Source organism: Onychostruthus taczanowskii, unplaced genomic scaffold, assembly GCF_017590055.1.
Source record: "Onychostruthus taczanowskii isolate IOZ18803 unplaced genomic scaffold, ASM1759005v1 scaffold1, whole genome shotgun sequence".
In the NCBI taxonomy this organism is placed as follows: domain Eukaryota; kingdom Metazoa; phylum Chordata; class Aves; order Passeriformes; family Passeridae; genus Onychostruthus; species Onychostruthus taczanowskii.
This window is the reverse complement of record NW_024496525.1, coordinates 6,524,170-6,546,703: the sequence shown is the minus strand read 5'-3', so window position 1 is coordinate 6,546,703 and position 22,534 is coordinate 6,524,170. Positions and strand designations below refer to the sequence as shown.

The 22,534-nt window shown below is 37.3% G+C and overlaps 1 protein-coding gene across 7 annotated transcripts in view; it reads left to right on the top strand.

Moving 5' to 3' along the window:
* The window catches only part of PCNX1 (pecanex 1), an 86,140-nt gene extending 64,126 nt beyond the window's left edge, over nt 1-22,014 (top strand). For all 7 annotated transcript variants that reach the window (XM_041402713.1, XM_041402704.1, XM_041402676.1 and 4 more), the window contains 15 exons: nt 711-888; nt 1,270-1,378; nt 1,974-2,103; nt 3,159-3,217; nt 3,995-4,210; nt 4,599-4,852; nt 5,778-6,008; nt 7,341-7,441; nt 8,625-8,775; nt 10,469-10,699; nt 11,071-11,345; nt 13,000-13,241; nt 14,283-14,719; nt 16,087-16,227; nt 19,662-22,014. In XM_041402713.1, the coding sequence (XP_041258647.1) occupies nt 711-888; nt 1,270-1,378; nt 1,974-2,103; nt 3,159-3,217; nt 3,995-4,210; nt 4,599-4,852; nt 5,778-6,008; nt 7,341-7,441; nt 8,625-8,775; nt 10,469-10,699; nt 11,071-11,345; nt 13,000-13,241; nt 14,283-14,719; nt 16,087-16,227; nt 19,662-19,802 (2,896 nt within the window). In that variant the 3' untranslated portion in view covers nt 19,803-22,014. The remainder of the gene's footprint in view (nt 1-710; nt 889-1,269; nt 1,379-1,973; nt 2,104-3,158; nt 3,218-3,994; nt 4,211-4,598; nt 4,853-5,777; nt 6,009-7,340; nt 7,442-8,624; nt 8,776-10,468; nt 10,700-11,070; nt 11,346-12,999; nt 13,242-14,282; nt 14,720-16,086; nt 16,228-19,661) is intronic.
* The last annotated feature ends 520 nt before the right edge of the window (nt 22,015-22,534 follow it).

The following is a 22,534-nucleotide window of genomic DNA, read 5'->3' as shown; positions in this document are numbered from 1 at the left end:
AATTTAGAACAAAAGAGTATAAATATTGAAACTAAACAGAAAATATTTTGGGAGGCAAGTTGTTAGATTAATTTTGTAGGGTGGTGTGTGGCTTTTTTGGCTTTCTTAATTTTAATCCTTGCATCTAGTAAGTTCTTGCTTTGGGCTCATTATCACAGTCACTATGAGACCTTTGGGGGTAATGTTGCCATTATGTTACTTTAACTTCTTTTTTTAATAACCCTTTGATATGTCAGTTGCTATGTCTGAAAAAAATTGCTGTTCCCTCAGTAGAAATTAGAGCAGTATAGTCATGCAGGAAATGATAATCCAGTGTTCATTAACATCTTCTTGATGATTAATCTATCATTTTTGCATTTTAGTATTCATAACCTAAATTAAAGACCAGGTTTCTCTTCAGACCACGAAGGATATTTTGTCTTCTAATTTTTATTTTTTTTTAGAGGTATGCTTAGAAATAATCTTGAACATTGATTGGCTTAAGAGTACTGATGAAAAGATTTAGATAGTAACCTTTTTTTTAAAAAAAAAAATCAGAAGTTGTCTTTAAAAAAAACAACAAATCATTAACACCCCTTGCCCCCAATTCCAAAAGCAAACCCAAATCAAAGTTTGAAAAGATTGGTATTGCATGACAGCACAGCTTAAGTGGTCTTTAAACCCCTTTCAGGTAACAGGTAATAACTGTTTTGTGTGACTTCCTTACACAGGTTGGGTGCTTTAATGATCACAATAGCTGGCTTGAAGTTACTGCGTTCATCATTCAGTAGCCCAACGTGCCAGTATGTCACTGTTATTTTCACAGTGCTCTTCTTTACTTTTGATTACAAAAGTTTTACTGAGACCATGCTGCTAGATCTCTTCTTCATGTCCATACTCTTCAGCAAGGTAACTTTTAACTCTATTTTTAGGTGTTTCAGTTCATCCAAAGGGGAAAACAGATGGATAGTCCTATCTGATAGGTAATCTTGCAGATTCTCAGTCTTTTGTACTGTAATAGATATGCTGTAAGGCAGTTAAGACTTCTCTTTCCCAAAGTGTTTATGTTGGCTTGAGAAACCATATGCAACTTTCTAAACATCTCATGAGTTTGTATGTAGAAAAATCATCTTATGTTACTTGCTTTTATAATGACATCTTTTTTTGAAGTCTCAAAGCTTCTGGTAGATCAGTAAGACCTCTAGGATAACCAGTAAATTCCCAGGATGCAAGGCATGTTGATTGTTGGTGAAAATACTGAATTGTTTTTCTCTTTTTTCCCCCCTGTAGCTTTGGGAACTCTTTTATAAATTGAGATTTGTATATACCTACATTGCTCCCTGGCAGATCACGTGGGGGTCTGCCTTCCATGCTTTTGCCCAGCCCTTTGCTGTGCCACGTATCCTTTGAAAATGCAAACCTTCTTCTGAAGTCATGTGTTTATAACTTCTGAGTACTGCATTATAATGGATTCTGTGTTATGGGGTAAAACTGCTGAAGGAACAGGTTTGTGTAGTGAGTATTTACAAAGAAGCTGTGCACACTTTCTGCCTTGTTACAATGCTATGAATTATATGGTAATGGCAGGAATAGCATACTGGTGTAAAAAAACATGGACCATAAATAATTCTGAAAATCACATTATTTTTCTTTTGATAGTCATTCCCTTTTACAGGAGTCACTCATGGTTTTAGTCCTTGCGTTTTCATTTTACACTTCAGTAGGCTGGTTTGAATGGAGTGTTGAGTTAGTGTTTTCAGCTGAATTTTTAGGAATGACGGTCGTGTCTAGTGCCAGATTTCCATCTCTTTCTGTTTTTAAAACAAAAAAGAATCCCCTTATAGCTGGAAATACTACAAACATCTTTGCTGCATAGAAATTCATAGAGGTCTTGTTTTGCTCTTCATTGGTGTTGCTGTCTGTATTGATCACAATCACAGAAGCTAAAAAACAGTAGTTGTTCCTTTGCTTTCCTTAATTCTCTTATCCTACAGATTCTGCCATGTTGTTTGTCCAAGCAGTTGTGTCAGCTTTCTTCTCTACTCCACTGAATCCTTTTCTGGGAAGTGCAATATTCATCACTTCATATGCCAGGCCTGTCAAATTCTGGGAAAGAGACTACAAGTAGGTGAAACAATCAAGTTTTAAATAATTTGTTTTTAATAGACTAGGTATGTCTGAAATGTTGGTTTGGGGTGTGTGTTTGGTTGGGTTTTTTTTAACTTGTGAATTTCTGCTGTTGTTTTCCCCCAGAGAAAACCAGTATAAAGCACTGAAAGTTTTCACTGAACTTGTTTCTGAAATATTGTAGCAGCTGTTTTTTACACTAGGATTATTTGCCTCAGCTGCTTAAGCAATTTCTACATAGCGGTATGCCATTCTGCTGTTTTTAAACATGGAATTTATGGTATTGTGAAGTGCAATTTTAATCAGAAAGTGAGTTTCTGTATAAAAGGGTTTTGGGAAACAGTTCATAGGTGTATTTTACCTGTGTTCATTATTGTTCTGCTCACAGCAGAACTGGCTGACTTAATACAAAAATATTTCAAAGTAAGTGTTTTTTTGTTCAAGGTGGGATCAGTAGTAAAATAATCTTCAGGTCAGAATGTTTCTTTTTGTTTTATTTCTCTTAAGCTCCCTTTTGCTGATAGTGTATCAGACTAATAAAATGTTATATAAAAAGTGTAGGACAAGTTGAACGGATATTTCTGGTATTTCTTATTTCCCTTTTAACATTAAAACAGTTTAAAATTTAATGTTCCAAATCTTAGATTAAAGCATTTATAGTTGTAATTTCAGATAATGAAAGAACTGTCTAAAAATTAATCTTTCACTAAAGTCTACTGAAATGTTAGCTGGCCTGATTTAATTGGTTTTAATTTATTCTCACATCTAAAACTTTGATACCTAAGGAAATGTATGCACTTTCATCTAAAGTTCAAGATTATTCCATGTCTGTTTACTGTGGACAAACTTTATTAGGCATTATAATGCTATCATACACAAAAAATACTTTTGTGTATGAGAAGAGCAGAAAATATACATATAAAATTATTTTAAAATGACTTAATGAAACTATTTCACTGGTAATATTGAGCACTATATTAGTAGTTTCTTTTTTCAGACATTCTTGCAGTAATGTATTTTGTATTTAGTATGCTTTATTTTATTCTTTTCAGCACAAAACGTGTGGATCATTCAAATACTAGACTGGCTTCGCAGCTGGATCGGAATCCAGGTAGCTCTCCTAGCTGGATTTTGGTAGCTGGTTTGGGGGGAGCTGTTTTTTTGGAGGTGGGGCCATTTGGGAAGTGGGTTGGTGGGTTTCTTTTTTTTTTTTTTAGGGGTGAGTTTTCTTATAGTGGTGTTTTGGTTTTTTTTTTCAAATGTAAATGGCTTTTTATTGGGTTTTTGTAGGATTCATGATCACTTTGTGCTCTGATCTTGTCTAACCATGCCCAACATCTGTCACACTGTCTACTGTTAGTTTTTCTTCCATCATCTTTCTTGCTTTATTCTTTAGGTTCTCCTGTAAGTTTTTTGATTTCACTCTTAGGTTTGTGTTCTTGCTTTACCTTTTTATTTATAATTGTAGCAGGCATTAAGCTGTTTTGCTTTTTATTCTTCAGTAATTTAAAAAGTACCAAGTAGTGTTTGAGGGTATCTCAATGTCATGGTAATGAGTACAACAGACATCACTGAGATATGTCTGTGCTCCATTTGCTTTTTCACTTTATTATCTTGAATAGGTTGATAGGAGGTGCATGAGTGGAACTGAAGGAATAATTTGAAAAATGGAGTAGTGACTATGAAAAAATTTTGTTAAAAATACAAATGTTACTTGGCATTCATTTGGAGTAGTTGTCCCATAAAAAAGGGGATGTCGGGGGTAGAGTATGACTTGAAACAGCATTGTGATTAAGAAAAATATAGGATTCAGTGTGAAGTAATAATTGACATTCAAGCTTGGTGATTTTCTGCAATTTCAGGTAACCTAAATCCAATCTTCCTGCAGGTTCAGATGACAACAACCTGAATTCTATCTTCTATGAGCATTTAACCCGTTCCCTTCAGCACAGCTTATGTGGAGACTTGTTGTTGGGTCGCTGGGGAAACTACAGTACTGGGGACTGCTTCATCCTAGCCTCTGACTACCTCAATGCACTAGTACACCTTATAGAGATAGGAAACGGCTTGGTCACCTTCCAGCTGAGGGGGCTTGAATTCAGAGGTGAGTGTCATACATGTCCTTAGCTGTCTGCACTGAAAAGTAGGCTTCTACTTCAGAAACTGAAGTTGTTTTCAGTTCTGTCCTGTTAATAAATTGCTTTGAAACTGGGCTGCAGGGCCTCTTGATGTTCCTGTCACTTGACGCCAAGTCCCTCTTTCCATTTTAGTGCAACATGGCTACTTGTTAGTGAAACCGAATTAAAATGGGATCCTAGAGTGATAAATTAAGCTAGCTAAATATTTTGTGTTTGTTGATGGATAGTTCACTTGGTGTTAAAAGAATTTATTGGAAATAGGTTGCATTTTAAAGTCTTCCAAACAGAAGTTCACATTAAAGCAATCATGTAAAGCATTCAACTCTTTTCTGCCTTCCTCTGTTTTCTCCTAAGGAACTTACTGTCAGCAACGAGAAGTAGAGGCCATCACTGAAGGTGTAGAGGAAGATGAAGGTTTTTGTTGCTGTGAACCAGGCCACCTTCCTCACATGCTTTCCTTTAATGCAGCCTTTGGGCAGCGTTGGCTGGCTTGGGAAGTGCTTGTAACAAAGTATGTTCTGGAGGGTTACAGCATCACTGACAACAGTGCAGCTTCCATGCTCCAAGTCTTTGATCTCCGGAAAATTCTCACCACTTACTATGTGAAGGTGTGGTTCGGCTCAGTGCAGCCCGTGGGGGGAGGCCGGCTGGGAACTGCTCAATGTCTTGAACCCATAATGTCTGTCACATGAGGATCGTAGGGTGAGGTGATAATTACAGATGTGTGAGCACCTTCTGCAAGGAGGACAGTTTGTTGTACTGATGGTGACTCAGTAGTCCAGCACGTAAGCAGGACAATGACCCTGTACTCCAGATCAGAGAGAGGATACATCCTAGCTGAAGCTGGAATAGGAACTTTAAAACTGTTACCTAAATGCAATAGCTGTGTTTTAAAAGACAGTTGGTTAGTTTGTTTCTTTAGAGAAAGCCAGGCTGCTTTGGTCTTCATAAGCTGTCCAAAGCCATCTTTAGTTCTTAAAAAAGAAACAAGCCCTTCCAATTCTAAGATGACTGTAGCCTCAGATCCTTTCAGGTAATCAGTGTAGTAATTGAGATTTTTCATAAGCTACTCTTTGGGAGCTGAAAATTTTCAGGTTAATATATTTCCAAGATACTCACACATGCACACAAGTTGTGTTCCCTAGCACAGGAGTCTTAAACTGTTTTGTGTTTTAGATTTTTTTAAAATTTAGGATTCTTTAGAAATTCTGTATCTAAGCCTCTGTGTTAACTAAATAAAATTTCTATGTATTTATTTTCTGCAAAAAATACAGTGAGGATCCTATCCCATCCTTTTTTTCTTTCCTTATTCCTTCAGTGTAGGCTACAGAAGTCCTGACAGTCTTTGAAAAAATACTCCTATGCACCATCTGGATTGTGTTTTCTATGCAAATCTGTTGTACCTGTGAGCAATATAACTGCTACTGTGTAGCAGTTCTGTTTATTTTCACCAAAAAAATTCAAATAAGTTGAAACTGACTGGGGTTTTTTTAAATTGCAGTGTTGACTCATTTTTAACTGCTACTGTTCCAGGGAATCATCTATTATGTCACAACATCCCCCAAGTTAGAGGAATGGTTAGCTAACGAGACAATGCAGGAGGGGCTGCGGCTGTGCACAGACCGCAATTATGTGGATGTAGACCCAACATTTAACCCCAATATTGATGAGGATTATGACCACCGTCTGGCAGGGATCTCACGAGAGAGCTTCTGTATGATATATTTGAACTGGATAGAATATTGCTGCTCTCGAAGAGAAAAGGTAAGGATGGTGTCACTTTTTTCCTGTTGGTTTGACTAAAAGATGGGTTTAATGCTGATTTTTAAAACAAGTACGTATAATTAAAGTATTTTGGTTGAAATTATTTTGATCTTCCGGTTCTGAGATGCGAATTTAATAGATTCTGTAAGTAGTGCATGGGTTTAACCAGTTCATTAGTGAATTTTATTTGCCAGCTCAGATCAACCAGTTGAATCTTAGACATCTACGTGCAGAGGGGTATGTCTGCAGAATTGATGTTTCGTACTTAGATATCAGTGTTCACAAATCAACCCTAACTTAAACAAAACTACAAAACAAAAATCCCTAAAACTCAAGATACTTATTTCCAGCTTAGACTCACTCCTTTCTCAGTGATCACATAATACCATTTCCTTGGACCGCTGGAATTGTTGGCTTGTGTAAACAATCATCCTACATTTAACCTTTTCTTCCACAATCCTTCCACCTTTTAAATAGGATGTTAGTATGTTTGTATGGAATGAGGAATTGAGGAATGCCTTGGCTTTACTGTTTACAAAATAACTATGTTAAAATAGCTTTGCCTTTGAGAATAAACAGAAATTGATTGAGGTTAAAGGGACAGGAGTATAATTGGAATTTACCTGTTTAATGAGGGATCCAAGACTTAAGGGTTCAGTTTTGCTTTGGAGGTAAAAGATCAGTTAAAGCCTATTTTAAAAGGGGTAAGACTTGGTGTCCTGTGGTCAAAGGACAAACAACAGCCAAAGAAAATTATTTCCCTCCAAGAAATGAACATTAAATATTTTGTATATGTATTGAAAATCAGATTTAGTCACTTAATTGAATGATTCCATTTGCTAGGGCATTATATACCCTGGCTATACTGCTGGCCTTGAACAGAGGGCAAGTCTCCCCTAACTAACTCCTTGACTAAAGCTGTAGTCCAGGGAAGTTGTCAGGTAAATCAGACTTAAATACTCCTAACTGGTGATAATCCACTGTATTCACAGAAAATAATTCTGTCTAAACCCTGTAATTTAGCTGATCAGCAGTTTGCCTGCAAGATACACACCATGAGGAATGTAGCATGCATCTGTTTAGCTTAGAGTTTCTTATTTCAAATAGTCATGTATGTGTGTTCACCTTTACAAGTATTCTTAAATACTTGTAAAACTCTTGCTTGGACTTTGAATCAGAATTGTTTTTTTAAGAGTGACTACTGTGGTAGGTGCATACACACACTTGAGAGCTGCTGTGTTTGGGTCTTTTTACTCCTGGTAGAATGTTCCTTTGCAGTGGCCATTTCTTTTTTCCACTCACCTAACTTATTTTTTCTTTTGTTATTACAAGCCACTGGATTCAAGTAAAGACTCACCTCTAGTGACACTGTGTTATGGACTGTGTGTTCTGGGGCGGAGAGCATTGGGAACAGCTTCACATCATATGTCTAGGTAATAAAATGTTGTTGCTCTAAGTTTCCTATCCTCAAAATCCCTCTGAGTTCTTAGATGAGTATCTTGTCATAGAAGAAATAGGTAATTAATGGCATCTTACCATAAACTGGGCAAATGTGCTATGTAACTTGTCTTCGTTACAACAGCCAGTGAAATGTAACTAAAGAAGAGCAAATGAGGGAGGACTTGCAACTAAGCATATTGTTTTACTGAGCTAATTCAAGATGGGAGTTCTGGTGTGGGTAAGGACTGGTTATGACCAGTTTAGAACCGAGTTCTAAAAGTAAGCTCCATTTTTTGCACCAACTAGATGTCCTATATGGAAGTTAGGGGAAAAAGAGGAAAGTTCTTTAAAATGAAAAACTGATATGTCTTGGTGGATGTTAGATGAGACCATTGTGGTAAATATCGCAGTTTAGGTGGCTCTGTAGCATGCAGTTGTGTTTTGTGCAAATCTTCAGTTCAAATATGTTGTCATATGGCAACTTTCTTGCAGACTGACAGCCTCAATTTTAGAAAGCAGATGTAAAATACGGCTTTAAGATTCAGGAAATCACAAGGTGATGGCTTGAAAAGAAGCATAATTGGATGTGGAAGCTATTGGTTGGCTGGATGCTGACTATAAAACCTGTTCTACTTCAATTTCAGGATAACTGTTGATTAATTCCTCTAAGTACCAGCCAATTGCCTCTTGAATGTTGTGTATATGTGGATTTACAAGATTCATCAGAGCATATATGATTCTTCACTCTTAACTTAGCTTAGTAATAGAAAACAGTGCCTTCTAAGTGTGAAAAGTTAACACCATTTTTATTTTTAATAAAGCATGGACAGCTGAAGTTGATACCCTCTTTAATTGGTTTGTTGTGTTATATACCCCGAAAAGTTTTGCCTTGAAAAATCTTCAAAAGAAATCAGGCACTCCTCATGATATTTGTTTGCTTTAGTCCATGTAAATAGTCTGTTGCATGTATAGTTTGTTCATTACCTGTTCAGTGCAGGTAGACATCTTCTGTATGAAATTTTTGTACACACACATCTTTTCCCTGTCTTAGCTTATGTTGGTAGAGAAGAATTGTGTGCCTTTCTGTGCAGCTCAGTAGTTTCTTTTCAGTGATGATAACTGTGGATATGTACTTCTGTTAATATTTGGGTTGTTTTCATTTTTCCCCCTCAACAGTAACCTGGAATCCTTCTTGTATGGCCTGCATGCTCTATTTAAGGGTGACTTCCGTATATCTTCAATTAGAGATGAATGGATCTTTGCTGACATGGAACTGCTGAGGAAAGTAGTGGTCCCTGGAATACGGATGTCACTGAAGCTACATCAAGTGAGAGATTACACAGAAAGATGTGTCCAGTTTTTTGTTTTTGTGCATTTTTTCTTTTAAAAATTAGTGGCTGGGAGAAAGGAAAAAGGATGGGAATAAAAGGACTGTGATAGAAGTTGACTGCTGAAAAGGAGGGACTACTGTGTCTTGTCATTTGATTTATTACAGCTTTTGTGGAAGGTGGTACAGAGGAAAAGGGAATGCTGTTTATGCTCAGAGCTTGAAAATTACATTAACTGTAGATCAAAGAACATGTCAAGCCCTGTTTCATACCTCTCTAGAGATTTCCCTTATGAACAGCTTCTCTGATACTTTCCCTCTTCCCTCCCTACGCATTGGTTTAGAAGTTATGCATTCAAAGCTGCATAGTCCTCTCCTCCAGTGGGAGTTGTTTTTCTTGTTTTTTACTTTGAAGTGTTGTAATCACAGGTTTCAGGTGAGAATGAGAAGGTTGCTTTTCCATAAGCTGAAATTAGAGTTTGTCTTTGTAGTGAAGTGTGGGTGAAGAGGAATGATCTCAAATTCTGTCCAGTGCATGTATCAACTCAGCAAGTACAAGAAAACATGTACTTAGTGATAAGCACTCTGTAAGGGGTGGGAAGTGTTGGTTCTCAGGAAGAATAGATTACTTGAAAATCATAATAAGTAAACAAATCTTAGTTGCAGTTTAAAAATTAATGATAAAGGTTTCTTTTTTTGCCTTCATTGCAGTCTGGAGTCTCCCAAAACTAGCGGTGATTGAATTAACTTATTCACGTAACACAAACTTTCTGAATCTAGGAGAATGTGTGTGATAGGAGTATATACAGCAGAGCAGAATAATTACCAAATCATTGTTGAAACCAGCAGAAGTACCACTTGAACAACTCTCTTAAGTGTTTTCAGAGAGTTGTGCAAAATGGGTTTGATTGAAGTCAAAGAATGAAGAGTGAGAGTAAAATAGATCATGCTAACAGTGGAAAAAAATACAAGTTCTGAACATTATTCTGTTAATCTGTGAAAGACTATTTAATTCACTTGCAGTGCATCAACATACCCATGCTTCAGTCAGTGTGGAAATTTAGCTGTTAACCAGAATCCTTTTTTACCTAGAAATTACTCTTACTCAATACTGAATTGAACTTGCAGATTTTATGTTTTGTGTTGTGCTTTGCGGTTTTTATTTGACTGGCAGTAAAGTTAAGTTGTCTTTATAGTAATGTAAGTTGTCTTGATGCTGAAGAAATTTGTTATCAAGTATAAATGTGAACTTTTTAATAGTAAATATTTTCTTCTTATTGCTATTTTCACACAGTACAGTCTCAGTGAATAATCAGTGCTTTACTTAAGAGTGTTTTGCAGTTGGAGGCTTATGAATAAGAAAAAAAGCTAAAACTAAAAAGCTTCTGCCAACAGTACAAATATAAATCTGGTGTAAAATTAATCTAGAATTTGACTTGAATCAGTGATAGGCAGGTCCTTCTAATCATTTTGGTTTTAAGTTGAACAGGAAGCAAATACTAGCAAACAGAACCAATCTGTTGTAAAAGAAGTCTTCTTTAACCATGTTCTAGGTATTTGATACTTTTGATGTCTAACTTTGTGTAATGCACTGAACATTTAAAAAGTTTGAGGTGGGAAATGTTCTGTTTTTATATGTAGTTACATCTGAAATATTAATCATACTTTAATGAACATCTATTATTGGAAACAGGATCACTTCACTTCTCCAGATGAATACGATGATCCTTCTGTCCTTTATGAAGCTATAACAACTCATGAAGAAAATCTAGTTATAGCACACGAAGGGGACCCTGCTTGGAGAAGTGCAGTTCTTTCCAATTCTCCATCCCTTCTTGCTCTGCGCCACGTGATGGACGATGGCACCAATGAATATAAAATCATTATGCTCAATAAGCGCTATCTCAGTTTCAGGGTCATTAAGGTAAGCTCTGTGTATGTTTCACAGTGTGACAGCAAGTTGGGGTGTATTTCAATAACTATACCAAACTGCTGCCTCAACTGAAATCTTTACTGTTTTGTTATTAATAGGGCTGGTTCTTCTCATGCAGTGCAAGTATTGTATCAGAAAATCAGTTCATTCTCACTTATTTCTCATCCCATTCTTAAGTTTGTTTATCCTCACTGTTGCAGCCTGTGTCCCTAAGTTCAGCCTGTAAAAAGCTGCGTGTGAATGCTGGCAGTTCTGCAGTGCAATACTGCATGTGCTCACAAAGGCTTTGGGATAACACAGCAGTCACCACGTGCTCTCATTGCTTCCCTTTCTGACACAGCCTCTCTTCTTGGCTTTTGCAGGTCAATAAGGAGTGTGTACGTGGCCTGTGGGCAGGACAACAGCAGGAGCTTGTCTTCCTGCGTAATCGTAATCCAGAAAGAGGAAGTATCCAAAATGCTAAACAAGCTCTGAGGAACATGATCAACTCTTCTTGTGACCAGCCAATTGGATACCCAATCTATGTCTCACCTTTGACTACTTCCTACTCAGATAGTCATGAACAGCTAAAGGACATTCTTGGGGGAGCCATCAGCTTAGGAAACATCAGAAACTTCATAGTGTCTACATGGCACAGGTGAGCTGAGGAAAGGGGTTCTCATTAGTGTTGTGTTCATGCTCTCATATTCCATTAACTAGTTTTGCACAGGCTCAACACAGCATAATTTATAATATTCAGTCACATTAAAATAAATAAACTTGACTCTTATTTTAGGCACATCAGTAACATATGGCAACTGCTTTGGTACAGGATTAATCTCCAAGGCTGAGTGATATACCACAAACTATGTAAATGAGAGCTAAGAGGAAAGAAGACAAAGTCTAGATACAGGAGCTGCAACTTCAGATCTAATGTTAGTTCTGATAATGAGAGACAATGCAACTTCTGTACTGTGTTTTTTCAGTATGATGGCTTTTGCAGTCTATAATACCTTTTAGAATAAGGACTGTTTGGTAGGGTTCCTGTCTGGCAGATATGAGAGTGCCTATATTAATGTTTTAGAGCATGCTCATCCATAGTTATGCAAGCTTTAGCTGTTCTTCACATTCTCACAAGTGCTTATATGTTATATAATGCTGTGTGTTAGTGCCAGAACAAGTAACTGGAATGATATAATTGTTTCCCCACGTGACCCCTGGGTAATCCAGTACAAACACTTGCTGTGCTGTGTTTTATAGGCCATGAGAACTTCTACTGCACTTCTGGCCCTCTATGACTGTGGCTCCAAAAGCAACAGTGGCAGTTGTGTGCCATTCAGAAATTGCATCCCCGTTCTTAGTAGTTCCAGGAGCTTGTGCTGTGGTCCGAACAGTCCTGTAGCTGTTCTGATGGTTGTATTTGTCTTAGACGTCTACAGCATATCAGAACAGAACATGCTGCTTCACCCAGAGTGCCAATAATCCCACATTTACTGCAGCATTTGTCTCCTATTGCCATCAGTTTGTCCAGCTTGATAGAATAACAGGTGAAAGCATGACACACAACAGTATTTGAATCCAAAGTTTATTCTTCAGCATTCTGTGTCCTGGGACAAAAAAATTGGAAAGGAGTGCTCAGTATACTTGAGTGTGACAGAAAAGAAAAAGGAAAGTAGGAATTGAAGGGAGGAGGAAATGTGCTGTGGTGTTTGTATCCATTTGAAGCTTATTAGTGTAAACAATGTGGTGAAAAAGCTGTGTGGTTATGTATACTGGAAAATGGTGGCTAACCTACTGTCTGAGTGTTCAGTATGTGCTTCAAACAGTTGTGAGTGCTTTAGTGAAGATCACAGAAACCAAATACATTAAAAATCCAGGACACATTTTCCTTGCTAGTCTGTGTAGGCAAAGATTTTGCAGTGTAACAGTTATACATGACTAGTGTGTTAAGTAGCATAAGTTTTACTAAATTGTTCCAAAATAACCAGGATGTTCTGTGAGCATTTGAATTGTAATTTTATCACTTTATTGTATTTCAGAGGTGGCATAATTTTTAAAAAGCTAATTTATATGAGCACTTGACTTGTCATAAATAATGTTATTGAATAGCTGTCATGAAAAAATTGCCTTAAATCTCTTCGAAAGCATTGTTTGTATTTGCAAAGGATATTCTGAGAAAATTAAGTCAAGTTTTAACTGATTTTAGTAAGTGCTGTGGATTGTGCTGATCCTTTTGCATGTAATGAAGCATTTCATAGAATACTAATGATTAGGAGGTATGTCTTAATGTATCACTTGCATTATGTTTCCAGGCTAAGGAAAGGCTGTGGAGCTGGCTGCAATAGTGGTGGAAATATTGAAGATTCAGATGCTGGAGGTGGAGCTTCTTGCACAAGTAACAATGCAACTATCAATGAGTCACAGAGCAGCATGTCACAAGGAGGAGGGAATGCAACTACAGGGCAGGGACCTGGAGCAGTACAGCACCCTCCTGTTGCAGCTCATCCCACAAATTTTCCTGCAGCTCATCCACCAACTCATCCCTCCACTCTGGGTAAAGTTGAAACAAAGAGGCAACTTCATACTAATTTGGTCATATAGCTAGAACAGGCCTTTCAGCTCTTTAGCCTAAGTTAAAAAGCAAACTAAAGTCATGTGATTTCATGTTGTGTTAAGAGCTGCTGGATTCATCTCGAACTACTGTACTGTTTTATGCAATACAAGGTTCCCAAACAGATCTGATAAATAGGGGTATAGTTGTGCTGACAAATAGATTAAATAACTTTTTAAAACAGGTTTTTACGGACTGGATCTTTTAATTTCTGTTGTTTGCAAATGCTGAACTGATAATTTTTTGGGAATGTTTATATTTCTTATTTATACAGTGAAACAAGTTCTCTTATTTGCGCAGTATTCTAGCTGAATCTATCCAAGGGTCCATAGTGATCCGTGGTTAAGGAGGTGACAAACACTAAAGCTGAGAAAGTCTTTCAAACATTGCCTTTACTCACAAAGAAAATACAGATATATGGAGTTGTATGAACATAATTAGATCTATCAGCTGCGAAGAGTTTTCTGTAAATATTTAGTATAGGTAGAGCCATTACACCAATGCTCATGAACTGCAATTTGTTTTTAACTTCAAATGTATTAAATTTGAATTTGTTTTAAAATAGCTTTTGTTCTAATGAATTTTCTGACCCAAACTTTCAATGTGTAATCAAGAATATTATTGTGAAACATGGGCATCTGTACCTCCCTTATTGCCTTAAGTGTGGTAAACTGAAGTGGTAATAATAAGTAAGAAAATGTTCATGCAGAAAGTGCAAGACTGAAGCATTTTTCAAGGCACTTGTCTGATAAGGATTGTGAATTGAAAAGAATATGAAATTCTGAGATAAGATTAATGGAATGTATTGAAATGTTCTGCTATGTGGGATGCAGCAGAGATCTTCTGCAATACATCTGTTTCAGATGATGTTGGTTAGACCAATCAGTTTTGTGTATATGTGCACGAAAACATTTGTGTATTGGCAATGTATTGCGTGTAGGAGGCTTTATCAAACTTTCCTGATTGTCTGTCTTTTACTTTTAGGCACCAGTCACAGCTCTCACTCTGTGCAGTCCAGCCTTGTCAGACATTCCCCTGCCCGTGCCTCAGTAGCTAGCCATTCATCCTACTGCTACGGCAGCCGTCATTCATCTCTTCGCACATCCACAACAGGCTTTGTGCCTTGCCGGCGCTCTTCCACCAGTCAGATATCCCTTCGTAACCTCCCATCATCCATCCAGTCCCGCCTATCTATGGTCAACCAAATGGAACCTACTGGCCAGACTGGGGTCAGCGTGCAGCATGGACTGCCCTCTTCTAGCAGCTCCAGCCAAAGCATCCCAGCCTGTAAACAGCATGCCCTTGTGGGCTTTCTAGGGACAGAAGGAGGGAGTAATGCAGCTGAAACTCAGTCAGGTGGCAGTGCAAGCCCTGCAAACCAAATGCAAGCCAAAAAGGATGACGTTATTTACAGAATCCAGGTGAATAGTCTAGAAGAACAAGTTAACTTATGTTTCCACATGCTTTTATTAGTTGTTCCTTTGTATGTTGTTGAAATCGTTATTTACAAACACACGTTCTAGAATATCTGGTATACAGTTCCTGTGCAGTTATGTTTGGAGAATTAATGTAAAGAAAAGGTTTTCTGGACAAGCAGCCTTCCTGTATGTTTCTTGTTTACATTATTTCTATGTTTTGCTCTAGTGCGGCTCTGAGAATGTCAATGGAACTCAGTTCCACTTCATATTTAGTTTATCTTTTATACCTTATAGCCGGTAAAGCTAAACAGCTTCATTTGCAGGATAGAAAGCTTTTTTCTTTGAAGCCAAGTAGATTTTCCACAAAAGTAAGTGTACAATACTTGCTTTCACTTTCATATGTATTTATTCTTTGGTTATATCCGCTTCAGGGTTTCTGACCAGCAAACAATTCACTATTGACTAAGTTAATCATGGCAGCCTTACTTGTTTTGTGAAACCCCGGGAATGTGTGTCCTTGCTTTCTTAGCTTTTATTAGCCCCACATACATGTCTTTAGCATTATACTTGTGGGAAACCTCAAAAAGTCTATTTAAGAGGTTAGATCATAATAAACATGATTTCATTGCTGATACCATCTCAGTTTAGAGTAATCCTTAGTAAACTGCGTCAAAGTTAAATTAATTTTTCAGGTCTGTGCTTAATAGCTTTTGTTTGCAGGCAAGGGCCCTTTTATGAAGCTGCTTACTAATCCTCTGTGTGAGGAGGATAAAGTGGATATGTGCCCTGGGATAGTGGACATTATGGAGTTCTCTCTGTCCTTAAATAGGAAGAATTTTTCAGGAGTTTTCTCCTGCTTGCCCTGTGGAAAGGCCAGTTTACTTCAAAACATGGGGTGGGTCTCAACTAACCATGCTAGTAGATAAACACTTCTTCTGCCTAACAATGAATTCCCCACGTTTCTTAAGATATTATGTAAGAAGTAATGAGCCTATTGTAACAGCTCATCATCGCTTAACTTTTCCCTGCTACTAGACTGTGTGCTGCCAATGCTTTTGTTGTGCCAGCTCCCCAATCCTGCCATGAGCTAGTATAACTGAAAGAGGTGGGGAATGGAACCAGAGCTGTTGCTTCAGTGAACTGGCATATTCACCATATTCACTGGTGTCTGAAACCACAGCATCGTTTCCAAATTCAGTGGTCTTTGGGCTTGGAGAGCCTGGAGCTCAAGTTTCCTTGAGCTTGAAATTGGTCAGAAATGAATTTCAGAGGGTTAAAGTCAATTATCTGGAATTATGCAAAAGGTTACAGTTTCTGTTTCTTTTAAATTTTGGCTGAACTAACAGTCAAAACTCAATTCCTACTTATAGTTAATGGATCCCAGTCAAGTACTGGAAGGGATCAACGTGTCAAAAAGGAAAGAGCTGCAGTGGCCAGATGAGGTGATACGGCTAAAAGCTGGAAGAAACAGCTGGAAAGACTGGAGTCCTCAGGAAGGCATGGAAGGCCATGTAAGTTTTGCTTGGAAGTTGGCAAGCTAACCTGAAAAAAGACAGTGTCTTGATTTCTCTGGCAGTCTGCCTGTATGTCAAGGCAAAGATTGATGTAGTAGATGAGTTAGGTCAGCAGCTATCCTCAAAGTCACTGTTGCTGGAAGAGCAGGTCTAGAATCCTAAATTGAGGCAGAGAGCTATTTCTGCAACTCTGGAGAAGATGCAGGATGATGTTTCAAATGTTGTAAGCCGCCACTTCTTCCTTGCTTTCTTTCATCTCATCATGATCTCTCAGGCATTACTCTCATTCATCCAACATTCATTTTCCTTTCTTTAAACTGTCAATCCCTGAACAAATTTACTAACAAGTCCTTAATTGAAAGATTAACAGTATTTGATTTTAAATCATTCTGATCAAAATAGAGCCAAATAAGATGATCTTTAGATGTCTCTCTATTATATAATAGATACATGGTAGGTGTTTCCTTTCCTTTAAGAAGGAAATCTGTTCTAACTAAAACTCCTGAAAGCCTATGACTTGAAATTGTGTCTCTCTTTTCCTGTGGATGTTACATCTGCAGTTTACAAAAATTCACTGCATTGGTTAGAAAACTTATCTCCCAATTTAGGCTTCTTTTATGAGCAAAAAAACCCAGTGTGGTCTTTGAAACCTTTTGATTTTTACTGAGAGGTACTTTTTTTAAGATCTTGATGTCTGTAAAAATGCTGCAGTATTCTCTCAGTGATAGAGGGAAGAATCCCTGACATGGTCTGCAATTGTTCTTCAATACAACTGTATTTTCATTTGGAATAGATCAGTTATGAAGAAATTTCTTTGACTGCTTACCTCAGTTGGAGGCATTATTTATAAATTGCTTTTAGGGATAGATTTTGCCATTTGAAAGTCCACATCACTGTGGATATATATGCAAACTTCAGGTAAGAAATGGAGGTATGCCAGTAACACAGTGTGCACTGAATCTACCTGGCTGTTGCACCTACATGAATAAAAGGCCCTGAAAACACAATTACTCATGGAAGCAATCTTATCAGAGTTGACAGTCCACTCTTAGGACAGTAGGGTTATATACAGGTTACTAACGGGTAACACCTGTTAGTAGAATGCTGTTGTAAATGTTCAGTTATCTTGAGTTTAGACATACTGATGCAGATCAAGAATGTGGTAAAGATGATCAATGTAAAGGGTTATATTGAAACATGTCCTCTTGCCTGGTGTCACTGGACAATTTTTTTCAGGAGTTTGTGAGTGTGTTTTGTGAATTGCAGCATGCTGCATGTACACGTACTGTGATTGATGCTATAGAAAGATTAAGAGTATTTAAAGGTCAGAGTAAGCTGTTGTTCTGAATGCTTCTTGTCTATTTTTGGTACAGCATATAGCCAGGTTTTTTTTAGAAGAACATCTTTTAACCTAACAAGAAACGGGGGAAAGCACCAGATTATCCTGTGTGTGATTAGGAGGAAAGGATTTAACTTGATGACACTGCCTGCTTCAGCTGCCTGTGGTTAAACATACTAGTATCAGTAAAGCTCTTAGGACAGTCTTTTGATCCAGTGGCTGTGGTCCTTTCTGCAAATAGGCAGAAATTATTCTTACCTGCTGAGTTGCTGCTCATTAGGCAGTTTACCTTATGTCTGCTCTCAGTATGAAGTTCAGCACTCCGTAGTTTAAAACTTTGCTGCTACATAGAAAAAAGCATTTTTCCTGATTTAGTATATCTTGCTAATTTAGTATATCTTGCAGTGCAATGTGTGTAAAAGGCAGAAAGACATTATAAGGTTTCTTCAAAGAAGATTTAGCACAAATGTCTTCCTTCAAAGACATTTAGAAGTCCTCTTTGGAGTGTAGCTATTTTTTCCTGGTTTTGAGAGGGTGTGCCCAGCATTATCTTTCTATGATACATGATACTGGGGTGTAGAACAACCCTTTTCCTCCAAGAGATTCTTACCACCTCTTGACCACCTAGTGACAACATTTTCCATGTACCAAATAAATGCCAGTCATTATAGAAGAGATGGTAAAACTTAGTGTGGCAATATGGCAGTGATGAGTTTTAATCTGTGTACAACTTTTTGCAAATACACAGTTTTTAAGGAGCCATTGTATTGATGCCTGTAGCAATCTCAAAGGCAGCAGTGTTAAATTGGACAACAAGAATGTAGTACTTGGGACTTCATTGGAAAACTTTTTATTGTGTCTGGGGACAGGATATTCCTGTTCTCATTCCATAACAGCAGCACAAAAATTACATGGACACATTTTGAAGTCAGACTTGAACAGACACTTAAATATCACACTGTTGTATCAGAGGAACTAAAGATGTTGTTTCCCTGGCTGAACTGCTCTCCCTGTATCTATCCAGCATAGATCTCATGCAATGGACAAAGATAAATGTCCTTCACCCAGTGTTAAGAGAAATTGCCAGCTGTATATGATTAAGATTTAGTGACTCTTGGATTTGATTTTGGAAGACTGTGGTTTTCTGTCATGTTTTTCCCTTTATATCTTTAGAACTCTTGAAAACTTTATTGCTGTGGAATTTGTAAAAATTAGTTTTACTTGCTTTTTGACTTACTTTGTCTTGAATTAAGAGTTCTTTTCCCACAATTGGGAAATTTGAGATAATTCTGTTTCTGTGAAGCTGATGTTAATGGAGCATCCTTATGGTTCCTCTGGGGCACCCAGAAGTTAAGGGTGTGTTTTTAAGGAGGCAGATAAACAGAGACGTACAAGGTATGAAAAAGGGACCTTCTGGCAGTCAATATCAGGCAAGATCCTTGGAGGTAACAGATCAAAGTACTTGAGTTCTGTAGATCCAAGGAAGTATGACACAATAATTTGTAGCACTGTTTCTGAATCCCTTCTTCTTTGTAGTATTTTTAATTTAAAATTATCTTTGAATAACTTGGTTTAGAAGATCAACCTTGAATTTACAGTGCATAGGTAAGAAAATCATGGCAAGAGCTTTAGCTTGCAAGAGACAGTAGTTGGCACCTGACTCCTGCTGAACTGTGGTTCTGTGCTGCACAACACTGAGGTGTTTTAAGATTATTACAAATTAAGCATCAAAATATCCCAAATCTCTCTCTGTGCCCTTTTTTTAGTTGCTACTCACTTTGGATGAACTGTTTGGTTCTGATTTGGGTCAAGTTGTTCCTATTCAAATCTAAATCAGACTGGCTCTCATGGTTTTAAAAGATCTAACTGTGATTTTAAGAAGCAGATCTTCAGCAAGACTTCAATGTGCAGCTTATCTGTGGGTATGCTGTCATTGAAAAATGTGCAGCTAACTCATATAGCACCTGTATTTTTGCTGCTTTGGCCCTGTAAGGGTCTTGAGTTATCATAAGCCACAACCTTGATATGACAGCTCTCCCTGTGAAGCTTACAGTTTATTATACTTTTTGTTTTGTTTTTTTTTTTCCCCCAGGTGATTCACCGCTGGGTGCCTTGCAGCAGAGATCCAAGTAGTCGGTCACATATAGATAAAACCATCCTGCTGGTTCAAATTGAAGATAAATATGTTGCTGTTGTTGAAACTGGAGTCCTTGAACTTGGGGCTGAAGTGTAAATCTCTTTGAGACTGAAACTTCCCCTTCTCCAATGATTCAGAAGAGAGAGGGGTCCAGAAGAAGCAGCTCCCAGGACACGAAACTTTGGTCCGGTTGTAGGAAAGGACTTGAAACACAGATTTGTCTAAGTCCCTTTCCCCAAATAAACAAGTGTAAGAAATTTTTTTAAGTTGTTAGCTGCTGAAGAAACACTTGCATGAAGGATAGATTTGTTGAGACATATCTTTTGTTTATAAATTTTGTTATGCATTGCGTAATGCTTTAAATCAACAAACTTTTCAGTTCTAAGATCAGAGCACCTCATATTTTTCTAATTGTTTTGCCAAAAATTGCCATGTCTTGTCACAGAGTACGTGGAATTCATCCACCTTATTTTAATGAAATTGACTACAAACCTTCAGTTTGGTGAAACAGTGTAAGGGTTTCATGTGTGGCAAGAAGAGACTGAACAGATGTATAGATTCTTATTCCTTATGAGCTAAACATTAATGAGAACTGCACTAATTTTTTTACAGCAATGCACTAAAAACAACCCTGAGATTGCTGAGAACATTTATTTGTATATATAAATATAAGTATATAAAATACCATTATTTAAATTGCCTTTGGGATTAATCCCCTCCCTCTCCATATACATGTTGATGGTAAGGGCTGTGCCATGGGTTTGGTTCTATGTTCTGTATTTCGTACAAGTGCATTTGCTGCATCCTCTTCACAATAAATGGTAAAATAACAAATGTGTAGAAAAGCACCTGAGTATCCCTGTGCTACATCAGACTTTATTGTGGTGGCAGTGGTACCTCAAGCCTGTACAACACATCTAGCTTTAAAGAGGGCCCCAATATGACTTTCCATCTGTCTTTCCTTCAGAAAGCCATGGCTACTTTGCTTCTTTACACCCAGAGCTGGCTATGTTGTTTTATTGGCTCTTCTCTGGCAAACACAGTGGTTTTAGTTTTGTAGTGGAAGGTGCAGGTCCATGATTACTTCACAGATGCTTGAAGGTTTTTTTTTTATTCTGTCCAAATTAAAAAGAAAAAAAACAGTAACAATTTCCCAAACAAAACGAAAAAAGAACCCAACAAAACTTGACTTCTGCTTTCAGTGATCTTTTATAGAAGGCACAGCCCTAAACTTGTATCACTTTTACCACCTTGCCTTTTCTTTCCCTTTAGTCTTCATTCTTTTCTATGACTTGAATTTTATTTTCTGTGATTATATATTCTATGTAAGTGTAATTTGAGTATTTATAACTGTGAAGTTGAATTATTCATGTGTTACATATCCTAGGTTTTATTGTATTTTTTTAAAAGTGTGTATTCAGGGAAACAAGTAACTCAGAACTATCATGGGAGTGTGAGAGGGAAGCTGGTTTGTTCTTGACTTGCAGTTCCTATGACTCACTTTTCTTAATCCGTAAGAAAGAAATGTACCTGTTGTGATTGTTTCCTGTTTCTGACCTGTAATTATATAGGACTCTGTGGGGAATTTGCATACAGTTCTAGCTTTTGGGAGCAGCCATCTTCTTCCCAGTCACCTCCACCTCTTTACATGTGTTGTAATTAGAAGAGACTTCTCATATACCACAGAGATTATTATAATTAATTCTCTGACATCAGAGAAACATTGTCCATTATGTACCTAATGTAAGAGTGAAATTACATGGCATAAGAAAAAAGGAAGAAATGGCTACCTAAGAAACACTGGTATTCCAGCTCAAGTCACTGTATGCCATCTGGGCACAAAAGGGTAAGTCTGTGTGCCTGGTAGCTACTCAATTCCAGCTACTGTTCCCAGTGAATAATACTGGGACCTTGCTTGCATCATAAACTACGCACACTTGTCCTCAAAATGCTGTGCATCTTAAAGTTGCATATTACTATTCACTTTATTTATACATGGTCCCATTTAATCATGGTATAAATGCACAGATCTGCCACCCCTGAAACTATGTGGAACATCAAAATTATTTATATGTATCACATTATAGAGTAGTTGAATTAATCTCCTGCATATATGAAAATGTAGTACAGAAGATGAAACTTCTGTAGTGGTCTGGTAATGCTGCTATCAGGATCGAAGAAAATGTGTAGGTTTTGAATTGGAGGCCTTTTAGTGAAGATTTTATTTTATGTCCTTCCCTTCAGGTAAATACTTTTAATTAATTGATACCTTTAATAAATTCATACAGGTTTTCTGTATCACTAGGAACATTGCTTCATTTAAAAGGGAGAAGTTTGTTTGAAAATAAGCCCCTATTTGACATTAGTTGCACGGAGTTGGGTTTTTTTTCCCTTGGACTGAAGCCTTGAGGTAAACAAATGACTGAAAACCAAAATATATAGGTTAGGTTTTTTTTGCTTTGTTTTTTTTTTTAAAGCTGACTGAAAGAACTTTCAGTATGTTAACCCTGACTGAACAATTTCTCACTCTCTTTGGGGCAAGGTAAGGACAATGTCCATTGCTGGTAAAAGATGTGATAGAAATGAATGGCTTGTTAATGTGGAAATTTTAGTGCATATGTGTAGCTGTCTAAAATTAGATTGGCAAACAGCATATAGGGAAAGAGAGACTTTTTTTAAGGGTAAAGAGAATTAATGAATATTTCTATTTTTTATAAAGCATAAGGCTTTTGGCATGTTGACTTCAGGAGATGGATTTTAATGTGCACAGTTAACAGGTTAACACTTCCTTTCTGGTACTCGGCTAACATCTGTTGTGAAGCCATTCA